The sequence below is a fragment of the Dama dama genome, chromosome 30 (genome assembly GCF_033118175.1).
Source record: "Dama dama isolate Ldn47 chromosome 30, ASM3311817v1, whole genome shotgun sequence".
In the NCBI taxonomy this organism is placed as follows: Eukaryota; Metazoa; Chordata; class Mammalia; order Artiodactyla; family Cervidae; genus Dama; species Dama dama.
The window spans coordinates 29,533,818-29,554,147 of record NC_083710.1 but is presented as its reverse complement, the minus strand read 5'-3'; the positions used below and the strand labels follow the sequence as shown (position 1 = coordinate 29,554,147).

The window sequence follows — 20,330 nt, the reverse complement described above, 5'->3', positions numbered from 1 at the left end:
TTTCTTGTTTTCTTCATATTTATCTACTTTTGTGAATGATCTGATCAGTTGATTATCTGATTCACACTAAAGTGTAATTATGTAAAAAGTGTATAACTTTTATGGATCAGAAAACCTAGTTTATGGTGAAGTACAGATTTTTTTTGTAGCAAGTACAGTGATCTTAGAATGCAAAGTTCTAGGTTCCCCAACCATGCATGTAGCTTTCTCTGCCTGTTTCCTCACCTGTAACATTACACCCCTTGCTTTCTCACAGAGTTATTTAGACTAAACAGAATACAAAATGTACATTTTTTTTCTATAGTTGAAAGTAATATGTAAATGCAGTATATATCTATAAGAAAGTAATAGCTTTTTCTTTAACACTCACTGAAAGTAAAACAATCACAGTGACCTAAATTACTATATTTTGGTTGTGATTAGGGACTGAAGAAGACGTGGTAAAGTCAAAGAAAACATTCAGAAGTCAAGCGATAGTGAATCAGAATGCAGAGACAGAACTTATGCTGGAAGGAGATGACGATGCGGTCAGTCTACTCCAAGAGAAAGAAATCGACAATCTCGCAGGTAAACTGTTATTTTTTTATTTGTTGTAAGTAATAAGTGCACACGATGTTACTGAATTTAAAGTCAGTCTCCTGGTGAATAAGTTTGTGCCAGTGGTTGGAACAGTGCTCAATCATCTTAATGTTAATAATCTATCTCATTTCTAATATTGAAAAGAGGAAACTACACATCAGGCTAATGATAAATGAATAGCATCTACTCTCTGTGTAATGAAGAGCAACTTTTAATATAGAAAAAATAATGGAGAGCACAAATTGTTCTCACTAACTGCCTAAATAATTGGGGGTGAGGGTGGCAAGGGGAACACGATGGTAATTTAACCTATGACTAACATGCTAACAGCTATGAAAAATAATCACTTCAACCAGGTGACTGTGGAATTAGCCACTTCCTCCCTGCTATCACTCTTGGGAATTCCTTCCCCATTACTGTTTTCTCTCTGTTCCCACAGCACTAATCCCCATTACTACAAAACATTCACTGCCTGCCCACTCTCAGTTTTCACTCTGTTCTGACGCTCGTCTAAGGCCAATTCAGAGCAGCAGATCAATGGCCCGATGGGTTACAGATGTCTTAGTGTTGGCCCATAACCATTTTAGGGTTATAAACCACTTTTGAGAATCCGATGAAAGTAGATTGTTTCAAGATACCCATACAGTCCTGTACAGAGAGCTCACTGACCCCTGGAAAGCAGTCTGTGGAATCATATCCTAGATCTCAGACTAAAAACTCCTGCTTTAGAGTCTCAAAAGAGGCTGAGTCTTACCTTTACTCTGCATTTTCACCCCATACAACTTCAGAGTGGTGGATGGCAATAGAGAAGTGGACTTAAAATCATCCTTCTGTTTACAAAATAGTGCTCCTTTTTCTAGAAGTGTGCCAAAAATTACCTGGTATGTTTTAGGAACATCTCCAACCATATTTCTGCCAGTTAGAAATCTCTCATTTTACCAAAGAGAAGTTATTGTTGATTGTAAACTGGAGACAGCACATTACTGTCCCTCTCCTAGAAAATGTTTAATAAGGCTATTCTAATACCAGCTCCTGGATGTCCCTATGTTATTAGCAATTCTGTATCATGAAAATGATTTGTCCTGTTCAAAACTAATCTTAAGTCTATGAACCAGTGTTTGCCTCAGATTCCTAAGTAAATGTTCAAGTTTTGGTTCTGATTTTGTATTTTTGGAAAATACTTGAGAGATTTTTATCTGAGGCCACTTGGCAATTTAAGCAAATGAAGTCATTATTTCTTTTTGCCACAAATTGTTTTTTTTTTGTTTTTTCAGTCTTACTCTTGAACCTAATGAACTGGAGAATATTCACAAACATGATTCCCGACCTATTTAGATAATGTGTTGTCTTTCCTCATTCCCATATCCTCACAGATATGTTCAGTAATTATACAGTCATTTAGTTTAGCATCTCTGGACTTTAGTTTCCACTAAAGGTAATTAGTTAATACAAATTTGGCTACTGCCTTGAAGTTTATTATGATAAGATCTGCCCAGTAATACCAGAGACAAAATCTGATAAAGGTTAGTAACTCCTTTGTATTTCTCTCTTTTAATAGTAGACAGTAATTATTAATATTAATTTATGCTTATAAGCAAAATTCTCAAAATAACCTTAAGTTAAAATACTTGAAGAACAAAGAAAGTAGACTTGAAGTAAATTGTTTAACAATCCAATTATATGGCCCTTGACCAATTCACTCTCTCAGTACTCCTCCCACTTCTGTCTTTTAAACAAACTTTTCTTTGAGCAAATTTGCTCCTTTCCCTTTCCACCTGGTCCCAACTCATAGTCTCTGTAGAATCCTTGTGTCTGAAAAACCTTGCAAAGTGTCGTAAAACACTGATCTTCTACCAGATCTTCAATGTTCATGTTTAAATCAGCAGTGCACAGATGTGACCCTGATCTCTGAATGAGGTAGAAAAGAAGTAGGGTATAGATGTTTTGTGAAGCGAGAAGTAAGGGTCACAGAAGGCAGCTGTATAAATTGTAGGTGTCTCATAGATTCATTTTGTAGATACTAAAGCCTGTTTACTAATCTGGACTGCTGTGATAGTGACAATGTTACAGGAAAATAATTTGGAAAGTTAGTTACAAACTGTATTTTTAGGTTAAAAAAATCAGCTGTTAGTAAGTTTTAAACCATATATATATGTGTGTATATATATATATAATTTGTTGTTCTAACAAATTCTGGTCCAAATAATTGTTATCTCTGTCTCAGAAATTAAAATTTGTTAATTAATAATGCCTTTCTTAGGGTCAGTTTCTGTTTATAGGAAAAAAAAAAAGAGTAAGAATAGCTAGCATATCTTGCTAGAAACCAGTCAGTGTTCAAAGAGCTTCATGTGTAATAACCTATATTACCTGAATTTTACAAATCAGGATATAGAGGCCAAGACAAATTTAAGTAGCTTGCATAAGGTTAAGAAGTATATAAATAATATACTTCCTTAGAAATTCATAGTATATGGCATGAACTAAAATGAACCAAGTAGTGTATTTAAATAAATATGTATGTATATTTAAAGACTCTTCTAAAATGATGTAGAACAAGATCCTTGGTATATAACTCAAATTTTACGGACTCCCAGTATACAGTACTTAAAAGTTTATGAATAAGCCTGGTAATTAATTTTACCTTTATATATGGGTTCCCCCAAATCATCTTGTAAGTTAAAATCTGACAGAGCATTTTTGGCACAGGTATATTTAAATATTGACCCTTTCTCATGTTTTCTCCATTTTCTTTTAGTTTTAATAAAGATAAAATGTCAACAAAGGTCTACAGTTTTAAAAGTCATACAATTTTCTGTTTCACTTTTAGTTCCCTTTCTTCCCAAGCTGTTCATCTCAAGAGGCAAGTTAAATAAATGTGTGTGATTATGAATTGCTCAAATTATTATGTATTTTGCAAACGACTAATATGATTATAATATAGAACTATGTCAGTCAATTCAGTAATTATTACAATACCACCTAACTTAATTTGTTTAAATTGCTGTTTTAGTTTGTAGTGATTGACCAATGTGAATTAGTACCTAAGATATCCTATGTAACTAAAATTTTCAATTTACTAATTATATTTTTACTTAAAACATTGAAATTATTTTAATTCAACTGATTTTAGTATAAAATCTCATTTATTTTAATCTGAAATTTAATTTGGCAAGTTATTTCTTCAAACTTGTTGAGTAAGATTTAAAATTAACTCAAACTTATGTGAATTGACAAGTGAATGATTTAATTGATCAAAAGACTTTTCTCCCACTGATAAAATGTATTTCATTTCTTTTAGAGTAGTAATTCTGTCACATATTTGGAAACAATAGAAATATTTTACATAATAGAATTATAATGCATACGGATTCCTTTATTGCTTCCAAATGTTAGTAATTTTGCTAATTTAGGGAATTCTGAGTTAATGATGATGGTCCTTTATGCTTTATCAGTTCTGTAAGTGATAGAAAAATGTTTTGTGTGTATGTAAGCTATTATTGGAAAAGGCAATGGCACCCCACTCCAGTACTCTTGCCTGGAAAATCCTATGGACAGAGGAACCTGGTAGGCTGCAGTCCATGAGGTCACTAAGAGTCGGACACGACTGAGTGACTTCACTTTCACTTTTCACTTTCATGCATTGGAGAAGGAAATGGTAACCCACTCCAGTGTTCTTGCCTGGAGAATCCCAGGGATGGGGGAGCCTGGTGGGCTGCCATCTATGGGGTCGCACAGAGTTGGACACAACTGAAGTGACTTAGCAGCAAGCTATTATTACCAACAATCCACCCATATACTTAATGTCAAATAACTGAAAAGATTTTCTACAAGCCCACACCACCAATGTTCAGACTTCTCTTTTCACCCAAAATGTCCTTGATACATCTCTGCAGTACACCATCCTTTATCTCCTGCTATCAAAATCTACCCTTTTTAATACCTACTTAAATACAATACTTTATGAAATACTCACTAGCCAATCTTAGCTTCCCATAATAGTTTTTGGCAGCAACTTTTCTGTTGCCATACAATTGACTCATTTAAAGTGCACAATGGTTTTAATGATTTTTGTATATTTACAGTTATGTAACCATCACCACCATTTAACATTTCATCACCCCAAGAAGAAATCTTATACTCTTTTAGCTATTCCTCCCAAAATTCTCATCTTCCCTCCACATCACTAGAGGACCATTAAACTGCTTTCTGTCTCCATACATTTGCTTATTCTGCACATTTCATATCAATGGAATCATATAATATGGAGTCTTTTGTAACTAGTTTCTTTTAGTTAACATAATGTATTCAAGGCTCATCCATGTTGTAATGTGTGTGTCTTTTTTTACTGTGAATAATATTCCATTGTTGGACTATATCACATTTTGTTTATCCATCCTTTGTTGTTTATCAAATGTTTATGGACATTTGGTTTGTTTTCATCTTTTGGCTATTATAACAATGCTGCTGTGAATATTCATTTACAACATTTTCTGCAAACATATGCTTTTATTTCTCTTGGGTATATACCTAGGCATGGAATTGCTTGGTCAAAGAATTATTTTTAACTTTTTGAGGAACTACTAGACTGCTTTCCGGAGAAGGCAGTGGCAACCTACTCCAGTACTCTTGCCTGGAAAATCCCATGGACAGAGGAGCCTGGTGGGCTGCAGTCCATGGGGTCGCTAGGAGTCGGACACGACTGAAGCGACTTAGCAGCAGCAGCAGCAAACTGCTTTCCAAAGTGGCCGCATTATTTTTTTTCCTGTCAGCAGTATGCAAGGGTCCAACTTCTCCACATTTTTCCCAGTGCTGGTTACTATCTATCTTTTTATTATAGATAACCCATAATATTTTGATTATATTATTCTCAAGATACTTTATTACTGAGGCCTTGTTTTGCAGATGCTTTTTTATATGTTTTGTCCCTCCTTTTAGATGGTAACACTAGCAACTATATCCCTTATACCTTTGAACCATGAGGAAATCGTCTAAAAAAATTACTTGCCCTTAAAATGTTCCCATTGAAAAAGTTCATTATAGGTAAACTGGAGAGCTGAGATAATTACTAGATAATTTATACCAAAATCCAGAGACAAAATAAAACTTCTTTTAAGCTATTGAAATTAAGTGTTTGGGGCTTGAATTATTAGATCATATGTTCATACTGATTCAGTCATTCAAATAATCACTTGACTTTTCCAGAGTAAGAACACCTACAGTTAAGCTAATCTTGGTGCCATCCCAATTTCCAGGAATTATGTCACTTTAACTAAATGTTTCTTGAGGTTCCCATTTTTAATATCAAGATACCACTGTGAACTCTTAATCAAAAAATTGTTTTTCTCTACCACATGGAAAACATGTCCTGTAACCAATGGACTATAATGTTGCTTTGAATAGTTTGAAAGGAGTAATTATAATTAGTACGGGGAACTAGCATTAGGAGGAAGAAGTCTTAGAATGTAAGGGGTTGGATTTTTCTGTGGGGGAAGGTTTTCAAAGTGGTAAGGTGGTAGATTTACGTTCCTTTACACACAGGTGCACACATATACGCACACAGTTTCTAACCAAAGTCAAGAATCTGAAATTTATAAGAAATACATTATGTGAATTTAAGAATGAGAAAAAATACAGATACAATTAGGAGGCCTAAGAGAAATAGAATGTAGTCAACGGGAGGTTCTCCTACATGACAGTCACCTTCCTCACATGACTCACCTTTAATGTTCATAACAGTTCCCAGTGCAATTTCACTGATGTTTATTGGGCAGTAGTTGTTCAGACTGCTTTTCTCATTGTTAACTGGTAAAATTGTTTGCATTTCTTTCAATCTTTGTTCTACCAACTCAAAATGAAACCAATTATCAAATAATGTGAGTGGGGGAGGAAACTTGCTTAGAGTTTTTTAAAATTATGAAATTTTCAGGTATCCAGCATTGTAATTCAAGATCTGTGTACTTACAAAGTACTCACCTTCACAGTTCTAATTATCTTCCATCACTATACAGTTGATTCCCTACACCAATTTTTTAGAAATTTTTTTTTAAGTTTGACCATTCCTACCTCCCTAAATCTACTTGACTGCATTTCATGTACTCATTTACTTACTTATTAACACCTTTTGAGCACTTAGTGACTATGTAGAACTCTGGGGTTCAGAAACTGATAGGAAAAAAAGTCATCAGGAAAATTAGTTCTGCTTCCACTCTTCAGTAAATCAAATAACCAGGAAATTATGGTATAGAGTATTTCTACCCTAGTAAGTGAAAGTAGACAATTAAGATGATCAGAGAGATAATTAGGCCTTTAAATGTTCTAACTTGGAATGTTCAGCACCCAGAGACAAAGTTGTTTATATAGCAAGTGAAGGTTACCTAAAAACTGAGCTAAGACAGGAAGGTAAAGCAAAACATAGGGCAAACAAGAAGGAAGAACTCAAGATTCTAGACAATTATAATAAAAAAATGAAAGGAACAACAGAATTCTAAAACCTAAGACTTTTTCAAGGAAATGTGTTATTTAAATAAGGAAAAAAGACTATGAGCTGAAATCACAGGGAAAAAAATATTGTAATTGTTTAATGGAATAAGAGAATAAGTACTGTATATGAAAACAAAGTCAGTGTTTCACAGATGGAGATAAACTCTGACTCAGATCTTGTCTGCTTGAGTTAGGCCTAACTATTCCACACAACTCAAATAGAATTAATGAAGATTCTTTTCCTGATAGAACTAATATTTTTTTTTAAATCCCTGGCATTTATAATTAAGTAGTTTTAATTACAAAGTCTAACTAGACTGGAGTCATCCTGATATTTGTATTTAGAGGAAAATAGTTCTTAAACATGCTAGATTCTCTGAAAAGCATTATTTTTTGCTCAGGATTTTTTCCTTAATTTTTAAACCCATGTGTATTTTGCGGGAAATTTAATCCATATGTCCCCTACTCAGTCACACTTAACTCATCAAAATGTTGTTTAGTAAAAGCTATTTGATGTTGAAAAAGCCTTATGAGTCTTTGTCTTTTTTCTCTCTTTGAATTAGAAAGTTGCTTTGCAGTCATAAATAGTATACCCAAAGGGTTCGTGTTCAGTTTTAAACACAGAATTCACAAAGATCTTAGAGACAGTGTTAACACATGCTCATTTCTTACCAAAGCTAAAATATTTAAACTTCTAGGTTAACTTCTAAGTTCAGTTGAAAAGTTATGAAAATCAGTGAAAGCTTCACCTTGAATATCTATACTTCTTAGCCTATCTTCACTATTTTTAGTGTCTCCAAGGCCATTTTAGAGTCTGCAAACATTTTACATTTTAGAGTCTGTATCTGCCAAAGTGTATGTCTCCTCCAACCATGGATTCTGTAGTCTATAAAAAACACTTTTAAGGTACTTTTAACTGTAATGACATCCCACCAATCAAATTCTGTAAATTTAAAATATAAAAGGGCATAATTCAACTATGTTTATTACAAATAAACCATGATTCTGATCATATAATTTTCTTGCATCTTTTTTTTTTTTAATTTTAAGAATAAGCATTTCTTTGTTATGCTGCAGATCTTTCAAGACCACAGCGATGAGGTCTCTTTCTTTCTAATAAAGCATTTTAGTTGAGACCTATTTTTATTTTTTACTGTTTTCACTGTTATGGAGAGTATCCCAAAAAGTAATCTCTTTCAAATTTATAGTTAAACTATAAACTATAGTTAAACTATACCACCAACATGCAAAATAGGGGCAGCTTGCAACTCAACTCAGGTACCAGTCAACCATCTCTCTCCTAGGAAGCTAATGTTTCATATGTCATGTTTTTTTTAAAAAAGTATACGAATGAGTGCATTTTATTCACTTTTTGAAAATGTATGGGTTACCTCGTTTGTCACACTTGGAGAAAAAAAGTGTGAGATAACAAAACTGTTTTCTCAACTCAGACTGTGGGTTTTAGTTAATTGAAGAAGAGGAAGGGGTGAGGTTTCATTATGGTATCACTGCCTCATTCCAGAGTGTCTGTGCTCCCTCTGAAAGAATTTGGCACTAATTCACAATTAGGTGAAAAACTGATTTTGCTCCCACATTTAGAGCAGTGCCATACGAAAGGAAAAATAAGTCTTTCTGCATACTGAAAATATTTTATTTATTTAATTATTTTGCTTCAGTGACTTAGTGTTTCGGAGCCAGAGTCACAGCCTGCAGAAGGATCTCCAACATAAATAGTCAGCACTAAGAATAAGTTTTTACATGGAAATCCATTTATACGTAGTTATTCCAGTAGAATCTGCTCCATCGGTTCAGTCATTAGTCCAATAAAATATAAATCTAGAACTTTTTATCAGCAAAAAAGAAGAGAAAGTCAGAATTTGCTGGCTAAATATTGTTAAATATCTTCTTTCCAGACAAAATATTTAGGCAGTTTTATTGATCAAAAGAGGACCAATAGTAACGTTTTATGTGTTTTTTTGTTGAAAAGTTCTGTTGAATTTTCCCTTCATTTTTAGCAGATGAAGCAGCTAAATATGTTCAATTTGTATCTAAAATAGGAACCTTAAGAACCAAATATCAGGAAAACGTTCTTAAAAAGTATGGCTGCGTCCCTTCACTTTTCACCTGAAACTATCATGACGTTGTTAATCAGCTATACCCCAGAACAAAATAAGAAGTGTAAAAAAATAAAATCTTTCTCTCTCTCTCTGTCTCACACACATACATACTCACACACACAAATAAATCTTGCATCTAAGATTGGATTGGATTGTGTGGATAACTAGTTAAGTAGTAAAGAGTAAGTGTAGATGGGCAAATGATGCTGGGAGACAGAATTTGCATTTATTGAGAGAAAACAGTCCTACAGGCTGAAAACTTCACAACTCTATGAATTAGCTATTACAGTTCATTCTAAGATGTGTAAACTTAGGGTCAGACTTTGGGGTGTTTATTTATGATCACATAACAAATAAATGGGCCAAGAAGTGAACCCATTCTTCTTTCACCAAAAGCCCTTGTTCATCTACTACATCACTGTTTTCTTTTTTTAATCCTAAGTTATAGCCTATTATGGGTTAGCAAATCAACTACTTAACTATTACCAGTGTTATTTATAAATGAAATAAAAGAGAAAAGAGTCAAATAGAAAATGTCAAAATTCTTCACACACAATAAGGATAAGAGCTGGAAGGACCTATTTGAGTCCTTATTCTCTGTTGTGGAGATCCTGACTTGACTCAGGTTGGATGTAGTTATCCAAGCAAAACAAATATAAAATATTCAACATATACTGTGTGCAAGACTTTATGGTGGGTATTTGGGGTAAAAAGACACATGATTACAGTTCCTGTTTTCAAAGAGTTCACGGTGTAGTGGGAGAACAGATAATGGAAATTGAAAAAAGAAAAGTCCTAGATATACAAAGAAAGCCATGATAACACAAAACAGGGCCCTTGACCACCATGTATATTCTGGAAAGCCTTCCTAGAATGGATGTTTCCTGTTTTGAATCTGGAATCATAAGTAAAAATTTGGAGTTGTTACAGACATGTAAACATCATATGCTAAAGTATCACCTTCTCTGTGAAAGTCCCCTCGTTCTGTTATTCAGGTCAGAGTATGAGGCAGAGATCTCTGAGGCTGAGATTGACAGGGTTACTGGTGGTGCATTTTGTGCCATGAGGACCCTATATTTTACCCTAAGGACTACAATGAGACAATAATGATTTTTAAGCATGGCAATGGAAAGAACTAATTAATTTTTAAAAAAATTACTCAGGCCACTGTGCTGATTATGATTTTAGGATGTCTAGACTTGAGGTAAGAGGCAGTTGTTGCCCATATCAGAGGTAATGAAAGCTTGAACTAAATTGATGGTAGAATAAAAAGAAGGGGGCAGCTTCGAACAACACTGAGGAGGTCAGATGTGAGGGACCATGATAATTAATCAGTTGTGAGGAGTAGGAATGAGGGGAATCTGGCCTGGGAGAAGAAATTATCCAGAAGCTATTAAATATGTTTGGGAATGTAAAGATGCAGGGCTTTAGGGGAGAGAGGAATGAAGATGACTCGTCATCCTGGTCTGCTAGATATCTGAGTTTTTCTAATATATATGAAGGTTTGAAATTTGAGAGCCAAGTTGGCCATGGAGTTCATAATTTAAACCTCTGAAATCACCCAAGGAAAGTAAGAATATATAAAGAGAAGAGCAGCAACCAAAAGTCAGATCCCCTGTGGAATAATAAGGTTTAATTGGCCAACAAAGGACAGTGTCTCAGGGATACCAAGAAGGAGGTCAGGCAGAAAGAGAACAGGAGAGAATACAGGCACACCTGGGAGATAGCGTAGGTTCCGTTGCACAAAGCAAGTATTGGAGTAGATAAAGTCACGTGATTTTTTGTTTTCCTAGTGCATAGAAGTTATGTTTAATGTGCAATAGCATTGTGTCTAAAAAAGTGAAAATATCTTAATTTTAAAATATTATATTGTTTAAAAATGTCAACCATCATCTGAGCCTTTAGCTAGTCAGAATCTTTTTGCTGGTGGAGGGTCTTGCCTCTCTGTGATGGCTGCTGACTGATCGAGGTGGTGGTTGCTGAAGCAGGAGTGTCTGTGGCAATTTCTTAACATAAGACCACAGTGAAGTTTGCCATATGGATGGACTCTTCCTTTCACAAATGATTTCTCTGTAGCGTACAACGCTATTTGATCACATTTGCCCACAACAGAATCTTTTAAAATTGAGCTTTGTCCTCTCAAACCCCACCACTGCGTCATCAGCTAAGTTTATGTACCATTCTTCTTCTTTTTTTTTTTTTTTTAAGTATGTATGTATTTATTTACTTGGCTGGGCCGAGTCTTGGTAGTGGCATGTGGGATCTAATTCTCTGACCAGGGATTGAACTGGGCTCTCTGCAGTAGGAACGTGGAGTCTTAGCCACTGGATCACCAAGGAAGTCCCTATGTACCATTCTTAATCCTTTGTTGTCATTTCAGCAGTCTTCACAGCAACTTTACCAGCAGTAAATCCCATCTCAAGAAACCAGTTTCTTTGCTTATCTATATTAAACAATTCCTCAACTGTTCAAGTTTTATCATGAGATTGCAGCACTGCAGTCACATCTTCAGGCTCCACTTCTCATTCTAGTTCTCTTGCTGTATTCACCACATCTACAGTTATTTTCTCCAGTGAAGTCTTGAACACCTCAAAGTCATCCATGAGGGTTGGAATCAACTTCTTCCAAACACCTGTTGACATTTTTATCTGTTCCCATGAATCACAAATCTTAATAGCATCTAGAATAGTGAATCCTTTCCAGAAAGTTTTCAAAATTACTTTGCCCAAATCCATAAGAGGAATCACTATTATGTCAGCTGCAGTCTTATGAAATGTACTTCTTACAAGGACTTGAAAGTCAAAACAGCTCCCTGATCCATGGGCTGCAGAATAGACATTATGTTAGAAGGCATGAAAACAGCATCAATCTGCTTGTACATCTCCTTCAGAGCTCTTGGGTAGCCAGGTGGTTTGTCAAGGAGCAGTAATAATTTGAAAGGAATTTTTTTTGCTGAGCATTACGTCTCAACAGTGGGCTTAAAATATTCAGCAAACCAGGTTGTCAACAGATGTGCTGTCATCCAGGCTTCATTAGTTCATTTTACAGATCACAGACAGAATAGTTTCAGCATAATTCTTCAGGGCCCTAAGATTTTCAGAATGGCAGATTTGCATTGGTTTCAACCTAAAGTCATCAGCTGCTTTAGACCCTAACAAGAGTCAACCTGTTCTTCGAAGCTTAAGATATTGACTTTTCTTCTCTTGCTTTGAAAGTCCTAGAAAGATGGCATCCTCTTCCAATAGAAGGTCATTTTTCATCTACATTAAAAAAAAAAAATCTGTTGTTCAAGATATTGAATTAAATATCTTGACTAGATCTTCTGGAAAACTTGGTGCAACTTCTACATTAGCACTCGCTGCTTCACTTTTTACTTGTATATTATAGAGATAGCTTCTTTCCTTAAACCTCATGATTCAGCCTCTACTAGCTTTAGACTTTTCTGAAAAAGTTCCTCACCTCCTCTCTCAGCCTTCATAGAATTAAAGAGAGTTAGAACCTTTGGGTTAGACTTTGGCTTAAGGGAAAGTTGTAGTTGGTTTGATCTTCTATCCAGACCACTCAAACTTTCTCCAATCAGCAATAAAGATGTTTCCTTTTTTATCATTCATGTGTTCACTGATGTAGCACTTTTAATTTCCTTCAAGAACTTTTCCTTTGCATTCACAACTTGGCTAACTCTTTGGCACAAGAGGAATCACTTTTGATCTGTCTCTGCTTTCAGCATGTCTTCCTCACTAAGCTTAATCATTTGTAGCATTTGATTTTAAGTGAGAGACCTATGACTGATTCTTTCACTTGAACACTTCAGGGCCAATGTAGGGTTATTAATTGGCCTAATTTCAATATTGTTGTATCTCAGAGAACAGAGATACCCAGGGAAAAGGAGAGAAACAAGAGAATGTGCTGGTCAAGGGAATAGTCAGAAGAAAGACAACATTTATCACTTAGGTTCACAATCTTGGTGAGGTTCATGGTGGCCAAAAGCAATTACAGTAGTAATATCAAGGATCACTGGTCACACATCACCGTAACAAATATAATGATAATGAAAAAGTTTGAAATATTATGAGAATTACCAAAAGGTGACACTCAGACTTGAAGTGCACAAATGCTGTTGGAAAAATTGGTGCTAAGAGTTTCTGTATGCAAGATTGCCACAAACTCTAATTTGTTAAAAAAAAAAAAAAATTCTCTGTAAAGTACAATAGCATGTGTTTTGTCTGTAATATACTTCAGAAATCAAGGAACTCTGACTCAGTAATTTTCAAACTGATATTCTTTGGAACATAGTTATTTTGAAATATGCTAAAGAGAAAAAATATAGTTAAATATATTTGGGAAATTATGGGTTTAAAAATAAAATGTTACACAGATGGTGTTTTCTTTTTTATTTTTTTTAATGAATGGAAGGACTTTTCCAAGCCTTTAGCATTTTAACTAACATGTAGGTCCCTAACACCTTGGCCTAAGTAGAGGATGAGAGTGAAGCCAAAAGGAGTGAATGGGAGTGATGAACTAAGAGGTAAAAACTGGTGTCTAGAAGCTTAACTAGAGAGAGGAAACCAAGATAAGAGAGAAGCAGAAGTGGGGGAGGGTAGGACCGATAGCCAGGTAGAGAGAGTACCTGACTTGAACAGTATGAAAGTTCAAGTTGAGGATGAGCAGTTTTTTCTGGAGAAAACTGGAGGAAAAGAAATAATAATAAATACAGAGGCAGAAAGATCTTTAGATAGAGGAGGACATCAAGATAAATAACCAAATTTTATTTTCTGCAAAATATGAGTACTTCACTTATTATGCAGTCAGGATGGATGAATGTTTGTATGTGGATTTTTCTAGGAAGGGACCAAATATTTAGTCATCTTCAAGAGATGTGTGAGCTCAAAAAAGGACAGACACCACTGCTCCACACTGTGATAACTGAACTTTAATCTTTGGTTCCTTAACCTAAAAAATCTGACATTCAAGGCTACCTGTATTTTTTCAGTCTCATCCGGCACTGTTCCCCTTCACATCTATTATTTGCTGTCCCATCTGATTTTCTCCTGTGCGTATCCCACCCTGTCTATTTGTTCAAACTCTTTTCCTGCTTACACACTCTTCCCTGTATGTCCATCTATCCAAATCCTACCCACCCATCCATCCATCACAGCTCACTTCAGTTCACTGCCTCACCTGGCCCCCACCATATTCTCCCCCAAGAGACTGGAAATCTTACCGTTCGGTGACTGTCTGTAGGACTGTTACTGTTTTTACGTTCTGCTCTTGGTGGGAGGCTGTATGCCTTGCTCTGCCATGCTAAGTCGCTTCCGTCGTGTCCGACTCTCTGCAACCCTATGGGCTGTAGCCCACCAGGCTCTTCTGTCCGTGGGGATTCTCCAGGCAGGAATTCTGGAGTGGGTTGCTGTGCCCTCCTCCAGGGGATCTTCCCCACCCAGGGATCAAACCCAGGTGTCCCGGCATTGCAGGAGGATTCTTGACTGCCTGAGCCACCAGGGAAGCCCCAGAATACTGGAGTGGGTAGCCTATCCCTCCTCCAGGGCATCTTCCCAACCCAGGAGTTGAACTGGGGTCCCCCGAATCGCAGGTGGATTCTTTACCAGCTGAGCTACCAGGGAAGCCCGGGAGGCAGTATACTTACCAGTAAATACCCTGGAGGCAGGTCACCAGGTTTGAATCATGTCTCTGCCCTTTCCAAGTTGAGTGACCTTCCCTAAGTTGCTTCAGCTCCCAATCTCATTTTCTCTCTGTAAAATGGAAATCATAGCTGTACCTATCTGCTGGTGTGTTATGAGGAACAAATGAGATTCATACATGTCAAGTGCTTTAACAATGCTTAGGTAAACTCTTTCTCCTTTATTCCATACTTATTCCTATATATTTCTTATCTTTGCTATGTATTTTAAGCTGTTTGTGGGTAAGATCCACACCTTATAAATTACTGCATTCTCTCAGTGCTTGAAATAGTGAATAATTGAACAATTTTTGTTAGCTACATGAATGAATGAATTAAATAAGTTCAACATTTGTCTCAGTATTTAATTTACAAAGAGAAAACAACTTACACACTGGGGAAAACGTGGCAGTTATAAAATTATGTCATTTAAAAAATAATAGTATGCATGTGCTATATATAGCTGTAGTGACCAGCTGCATTTTAACTCCTATTGGAGCATATTTTAAAATTGATCTCGTCTATAAAATGCAAAGTCTAGCATATTTTTAAAGAACAACTTGAAATCAATTCCAGAAAAATATAAAAGATGTAATCTGTTATTTTAATTGACCATTTTACTATGATAGATAAATGCAACAAAGATGTATATCATTTTCTGTATTCAGTTGAGAGAAAATAATTCCCTTGTCTTCAAGTAGCTTATGCCAAATGGGAGAAACAGTCTTCTAAAAGCAGACATTTGATGCATTATAAGTGCTGCAATAAAGATGTGCCCAGGAAACCATGAAAAAGTAAAAACAAGTCAGTACTCCAACCAAGGGGTGCAAAGAGTTAGTCCTCCTGGTCCAGTAGATTTAAATCATGTCCCCCAGTTTATTCACTCATCCAATTTAGTAGGAAGTTACTCTTCTTGATCATTAAATGATATCCTAGTGCCATAAAAGAGTCAGTACCCTTCCAGAAACTGAAGAATGGATTCCATATGTTGTACTGCGCGTGATATAACTAGAATCACAGTTCTCAGCTGGCTCACCTAGTGAATCAAAAGGCAGAGCAAATTATCACCCGCAAACATTGAAAGGATCACTGCTTTTTAGTATATGTTTATGCTGGGAAATAATTCAGGAATATTTTACTTAGAGTATATATGCTTTGTAAGCTGTTTCTTCTGTAGAGTTGTCTTTGCCAAAAATACCCTGGTTTCTGTTGGTTTCATTTTAACATAAAGAATTATCTGCTCTACACAAAAGAATCACAAACATAAATGATAGGTTAACTAAAGTTAAGGCCTATCAGATTATCTCTTAGGACTTATAAAATTATTTCTTATAAACACACTAAATGGGATTTTAGATAGATGTCCTACCATGGTGAGTAGATATTTTGTTAAAATGCAGTCTTCAGTTTATCTTATATAGAGGGCTCCGTTGTTTCTGTTCCTGCTTCAGACTCTGGTAAGCGGAGTTTTACCAAAAGTAGGTCTGCTCACCTCTGAAAAGACTCATGCGTATTCTGAAGCATCTGTCTCATTTTACACAGTAACAATCTAAGGAAGACACTGCACAGCGGAATGATTGGTTATTGTTCATCTCAATTTATGGATAGATTATATTCAAAATTTAAGGATAGATTAGGTTCGCTTCCCTGGTGGCTCAGCTGGTAAAGAATCCGCCTGCAATGCGGGAGACCTAGGTTCGATCCCTGGGTTGGGAAGATCCCCTGAAGACGAGAACAGCTACCCATGCCAGTATTCTTGCCTGGAGAATTCCATGGACTGTATAGTCCATGAGGTCACAAAGATTCAGACACAACTGAGTGACTTTCACTTATGTTCAGAAAGTCACCAAAGAGCACAGAGGCCATTTCTTGGGCACAGTGAGTTTTGTATAAAATTTGGATTTATGGAGTGTTCATAATAGGTAGTGTGGGGAAATGTGTGTGTGTGTGTGTGTGTGTGTGTGTGTGTGTGTGTGTGTGTGTGTGTGTTAGGGAAGGAGGTGATAATGCTGGAATGCAAATTTATTACTCTTGGGTTATGTATGCTATGAGTTGTTCAAGTTATATTTTCCTGATTTAAGCAAAAGTATTCTGGAACTCTTTTCCCTGCAAGAAAAGTTTTTGAAAATCTCAGAGCATCATTATTCTGGTAATATATGTGGACCACTATCAATATTTTCTGCACATAAATAAAAAACGTCACTGGTAGACATTTTGTTACTTTTTTTTCTGAGGCATTTCAAATGCTTGAAACCCATGAAACTACTCTGGGTAGTAGGAAACTCAGATCTTCTGCAATATTCACCCCTAACTGCCCTAGCCCTTAGGCACATAGACAAACACCTCCATTTTCTTAATGGTTAAAGTTTTCCTACTATTCCAAAACAAAGTTCCAGCTTTCTCATATTCTCATAGTCTTCAGTTGCTTTGAGATTAAACATTTCATTCATGTAATCCTATGGTGTAAACATTCCTTTAAATTGGTTGTGCCCACTTAAAAATAAGTTCAAAGCAGCAATAAATATTTTAGATATGTTCGGTCACTCCTGCCATGAGTTATTTTCCTACAAATTCTATTCTCACTATAGAAGTATTTGTAAAATTTTACATACTATATTTTTGTCCTAAAATTTTCTGGAATGATATCCTTTTCCACTAAACATAAAGAATCTCACATTAGTTTTACTTCTTCTAAATAATGCAGGACTGTAAGTTTAGTAATTTTACAAAGATTAGTCAATGCTTATTATCCCCAAATAATGGTCTTTTATGTGTTCCAACAGCAAATTGAACATGTGGTTTCAGAGTAATTGAGGTTGGAGTAAATCCATATAGCTAATAAAACTTTTATTAATATTAAACTAAGTTTAGAAAATATTCAAGTGACTCTAAAATACATCTTAATTTCATGTATACTAAGTATATTTTTTGCCAACTAAAAGTCATCAAGTAATTGTAATGATGCCAATTTTAATTGAATTTCAAGCCCTTGTTCCTATATATATATATATATATTCTTTGTCTTGCTTTATATTGAAGCTCTGTAAGAATTTTAGCAGTTTGAGAATTTAATCACCATAATTGACTTTTAATAGCTGGAATGCTGTTGACCCCCTCCCTAAAAAAAGAAAAATGATTAATTCCTGAATCTAAGGAAGAGAAAAGCAGCCTCTGACCTCAGGAAACCGGCCTGACCCTTAAAGGAGGCCTCAGGATCACTGGGAACTGGCCTGGGGCTCACAGCTCCGTCATGGTGTTCCCCTGTTGGACATAAACACCCTCACAGAACACCAGCATCAGACAAGTCCACATGATGATGTGAGGCAAAAAAACACTGTAATTTTGTCTAAGCACAGACAAAAGCAAGATCACTCTATACAACTTACCTGAACATTAACATCCTCCTTTCCTCCTTATAAGAGTGACTGCTACTTCTCTATCAATTACAGTTTTAGCCTAGGTCTAGTCCCTAAGTTGTGTCTGACTCTGTGAACCCATGGACTGTAGCCCACCAGGCTCCTCTGTCCATGGACTTCTCCAGGTAAGAACACTGGAGTGGGTTGCCATTTCCCTCTCAAAGGGATCTTCCTGACCCAGGGATAGAAACCCAGTCTCCTACACTGCAAAGTCTTTACCTTCCGAGCCACCAGGGAAGGTCTAGTCCTAGATAAGATTTATTAAGCTATCCAGTCACAGAATTATCACCAATCCCTGACAGAGCCCAATCCAGAGCGAAGTTCGGCCTCTTTGACCCCTTCCCCAAATCACTTAACCAGAGCTCTGATCCTGCAGCAAGTCCTTTCTGACACCCTCTTACCTAGTCATCTCATGGTTCCTTCCCATGTCTCCCTCACAGCAGTGAGCAGTTAGCACTGCCTTCTCAACTCCAGTTGTGTTCCTGCTGGTTTTTGGCAGGAGGGTATTGATACATCCATAGCCCCCAAATTGTGACTGTTGAACTAGTAGTTAAGTTAAAATGTAAAAGATCTGTATAAACTGTAAAGTTCTGTTTAAAAGCTGATGTATCATGACTTCTAGGCTTAGAATTTTGTTCTCGGTGAAATCCTCCGAACCCACAAGTGGTTTTTAACATTCTACTTTTGAAAATATATTTGATGAATAGTTCCCTTCCTAAATATAAAACATATGTATTTTCTACTCTACTCTGCCCCTCCACTGAATAAAGATCCCATGGCTCTAAAGAGAAGTTAATTCTTCTGAAGAGTTTCCATTATGCTTGGGTAATCTTTGTTCTAGTTCAGATTTTAAATTAGCATCTAAATTAATGGTAAGTCATATCCCTGTCCTCTCAAATAGTAATGGATCAATACTTCTTAGACATTATAGTGCCAATTCTAAAAGGTAAGTAACATTTATTTTTCCTTTAGTTAGCACTTTTGATGGTAGAATTTTAAACCATTGGATGTAGCAACACAAAGCCAGGTGGTTTGGTGCCATCCATTTGTTTCACTATCTTTTAATATCCATCACTTTACTTCTGTGTGCGCCTGAGGACCTTAATATAATGGATCCTTTTATTGCCATAGTAGTGATTAGCATGAATAGATCTACATCCAGTCCCCAGTTCCCTACACCAAACAGGAGATTAAATATGTATCTAGTTATCTTCTAGAACAGAATCTGCCACATCACTCTTGTCTCTGACGTCTAGACATGCTGCCCTTTCTAAACTATTTTTATTTGGAAGGGAATCCAAGGTTTCCAAATAACCAGATCTTGCATGTGGAAGATGCTGGGTGCTGGTTTGTGACCGTGCCTTATGTAAACATTTTAATATCGGATCCCTAAAATCCAGAGGCTCCCCCAAAGGGGATTAAAACATAATCCCCTCTCTGTTACCGCTGTGGTGGATTAACTCTGTTCTCTCTGCGGCTGGTTTGCTCCCTGAAGGCTACAACAAAAAGACTCAGCGCTCCTTAAACATGCTATGGAATTGGAAGTTGTAATTGGAGATTTCCAAAGGACAGGGGTAAAAATGACACACTATTAAGGCTGAATATTTCATGAGTGCCTTTCTTAAAGAATGACCAGTTCGAAGCCCTTTTATAACCTCCCCCCATCCCCGAAAAAAATACCAATTCATTAGAACGCGTTTGGAGTAAAATCAAAAGGAAACGCAGTCGCCTTTCAGAAAGGCAGAGAAACAGGTAGCCGAAACGTGTTCCCCGTTAAAAGTTAAAGGAATTGTGTACTTAAAATTCATAATACCGTATATTTCGGTCTATCGGTTTCTGTGGTTTTAATAACGGGTATCATGATTTTTCTCTTTTTTCCAATTTAATTGTTTGGATATGTTAAACTGTTTTTTAAGAGAACGAAGCAGTTCGCCATTTTTAATGTTTTTGACCATTCATCGTCTCCAAATACCAGAATATTCTATGAAACCAGAGATCAGTAGCTTTCCGTGTTTAGAATGAGGACTTTTCTGAGGGTTCATCAAGGCCCAAGGATGTGTA

The 20,330-nt window shown here is 36.1% G+C and overlaps 1 protein-coding gene across 1 annotated transcript in view; it reads left to right on the top strand.

Annotated features, from left to right (window-relative positions):
• Positions 1-20,330, top strand: part of NBEA (neurobeachin) — a 649,896-nt gene that overhangs the window by 418,886 nt on the left and 210,680 nt on the right. Inside the window, exon 39 of the mRNA XM_061133617.1 lies at positions 424-567. Coding sequence (XP_060989600.1) covers positions 424-567 — 144 coding nt within the window. The remainder of the gene's footprint in view (positions 1-423; positions 568-20,330) is intronic.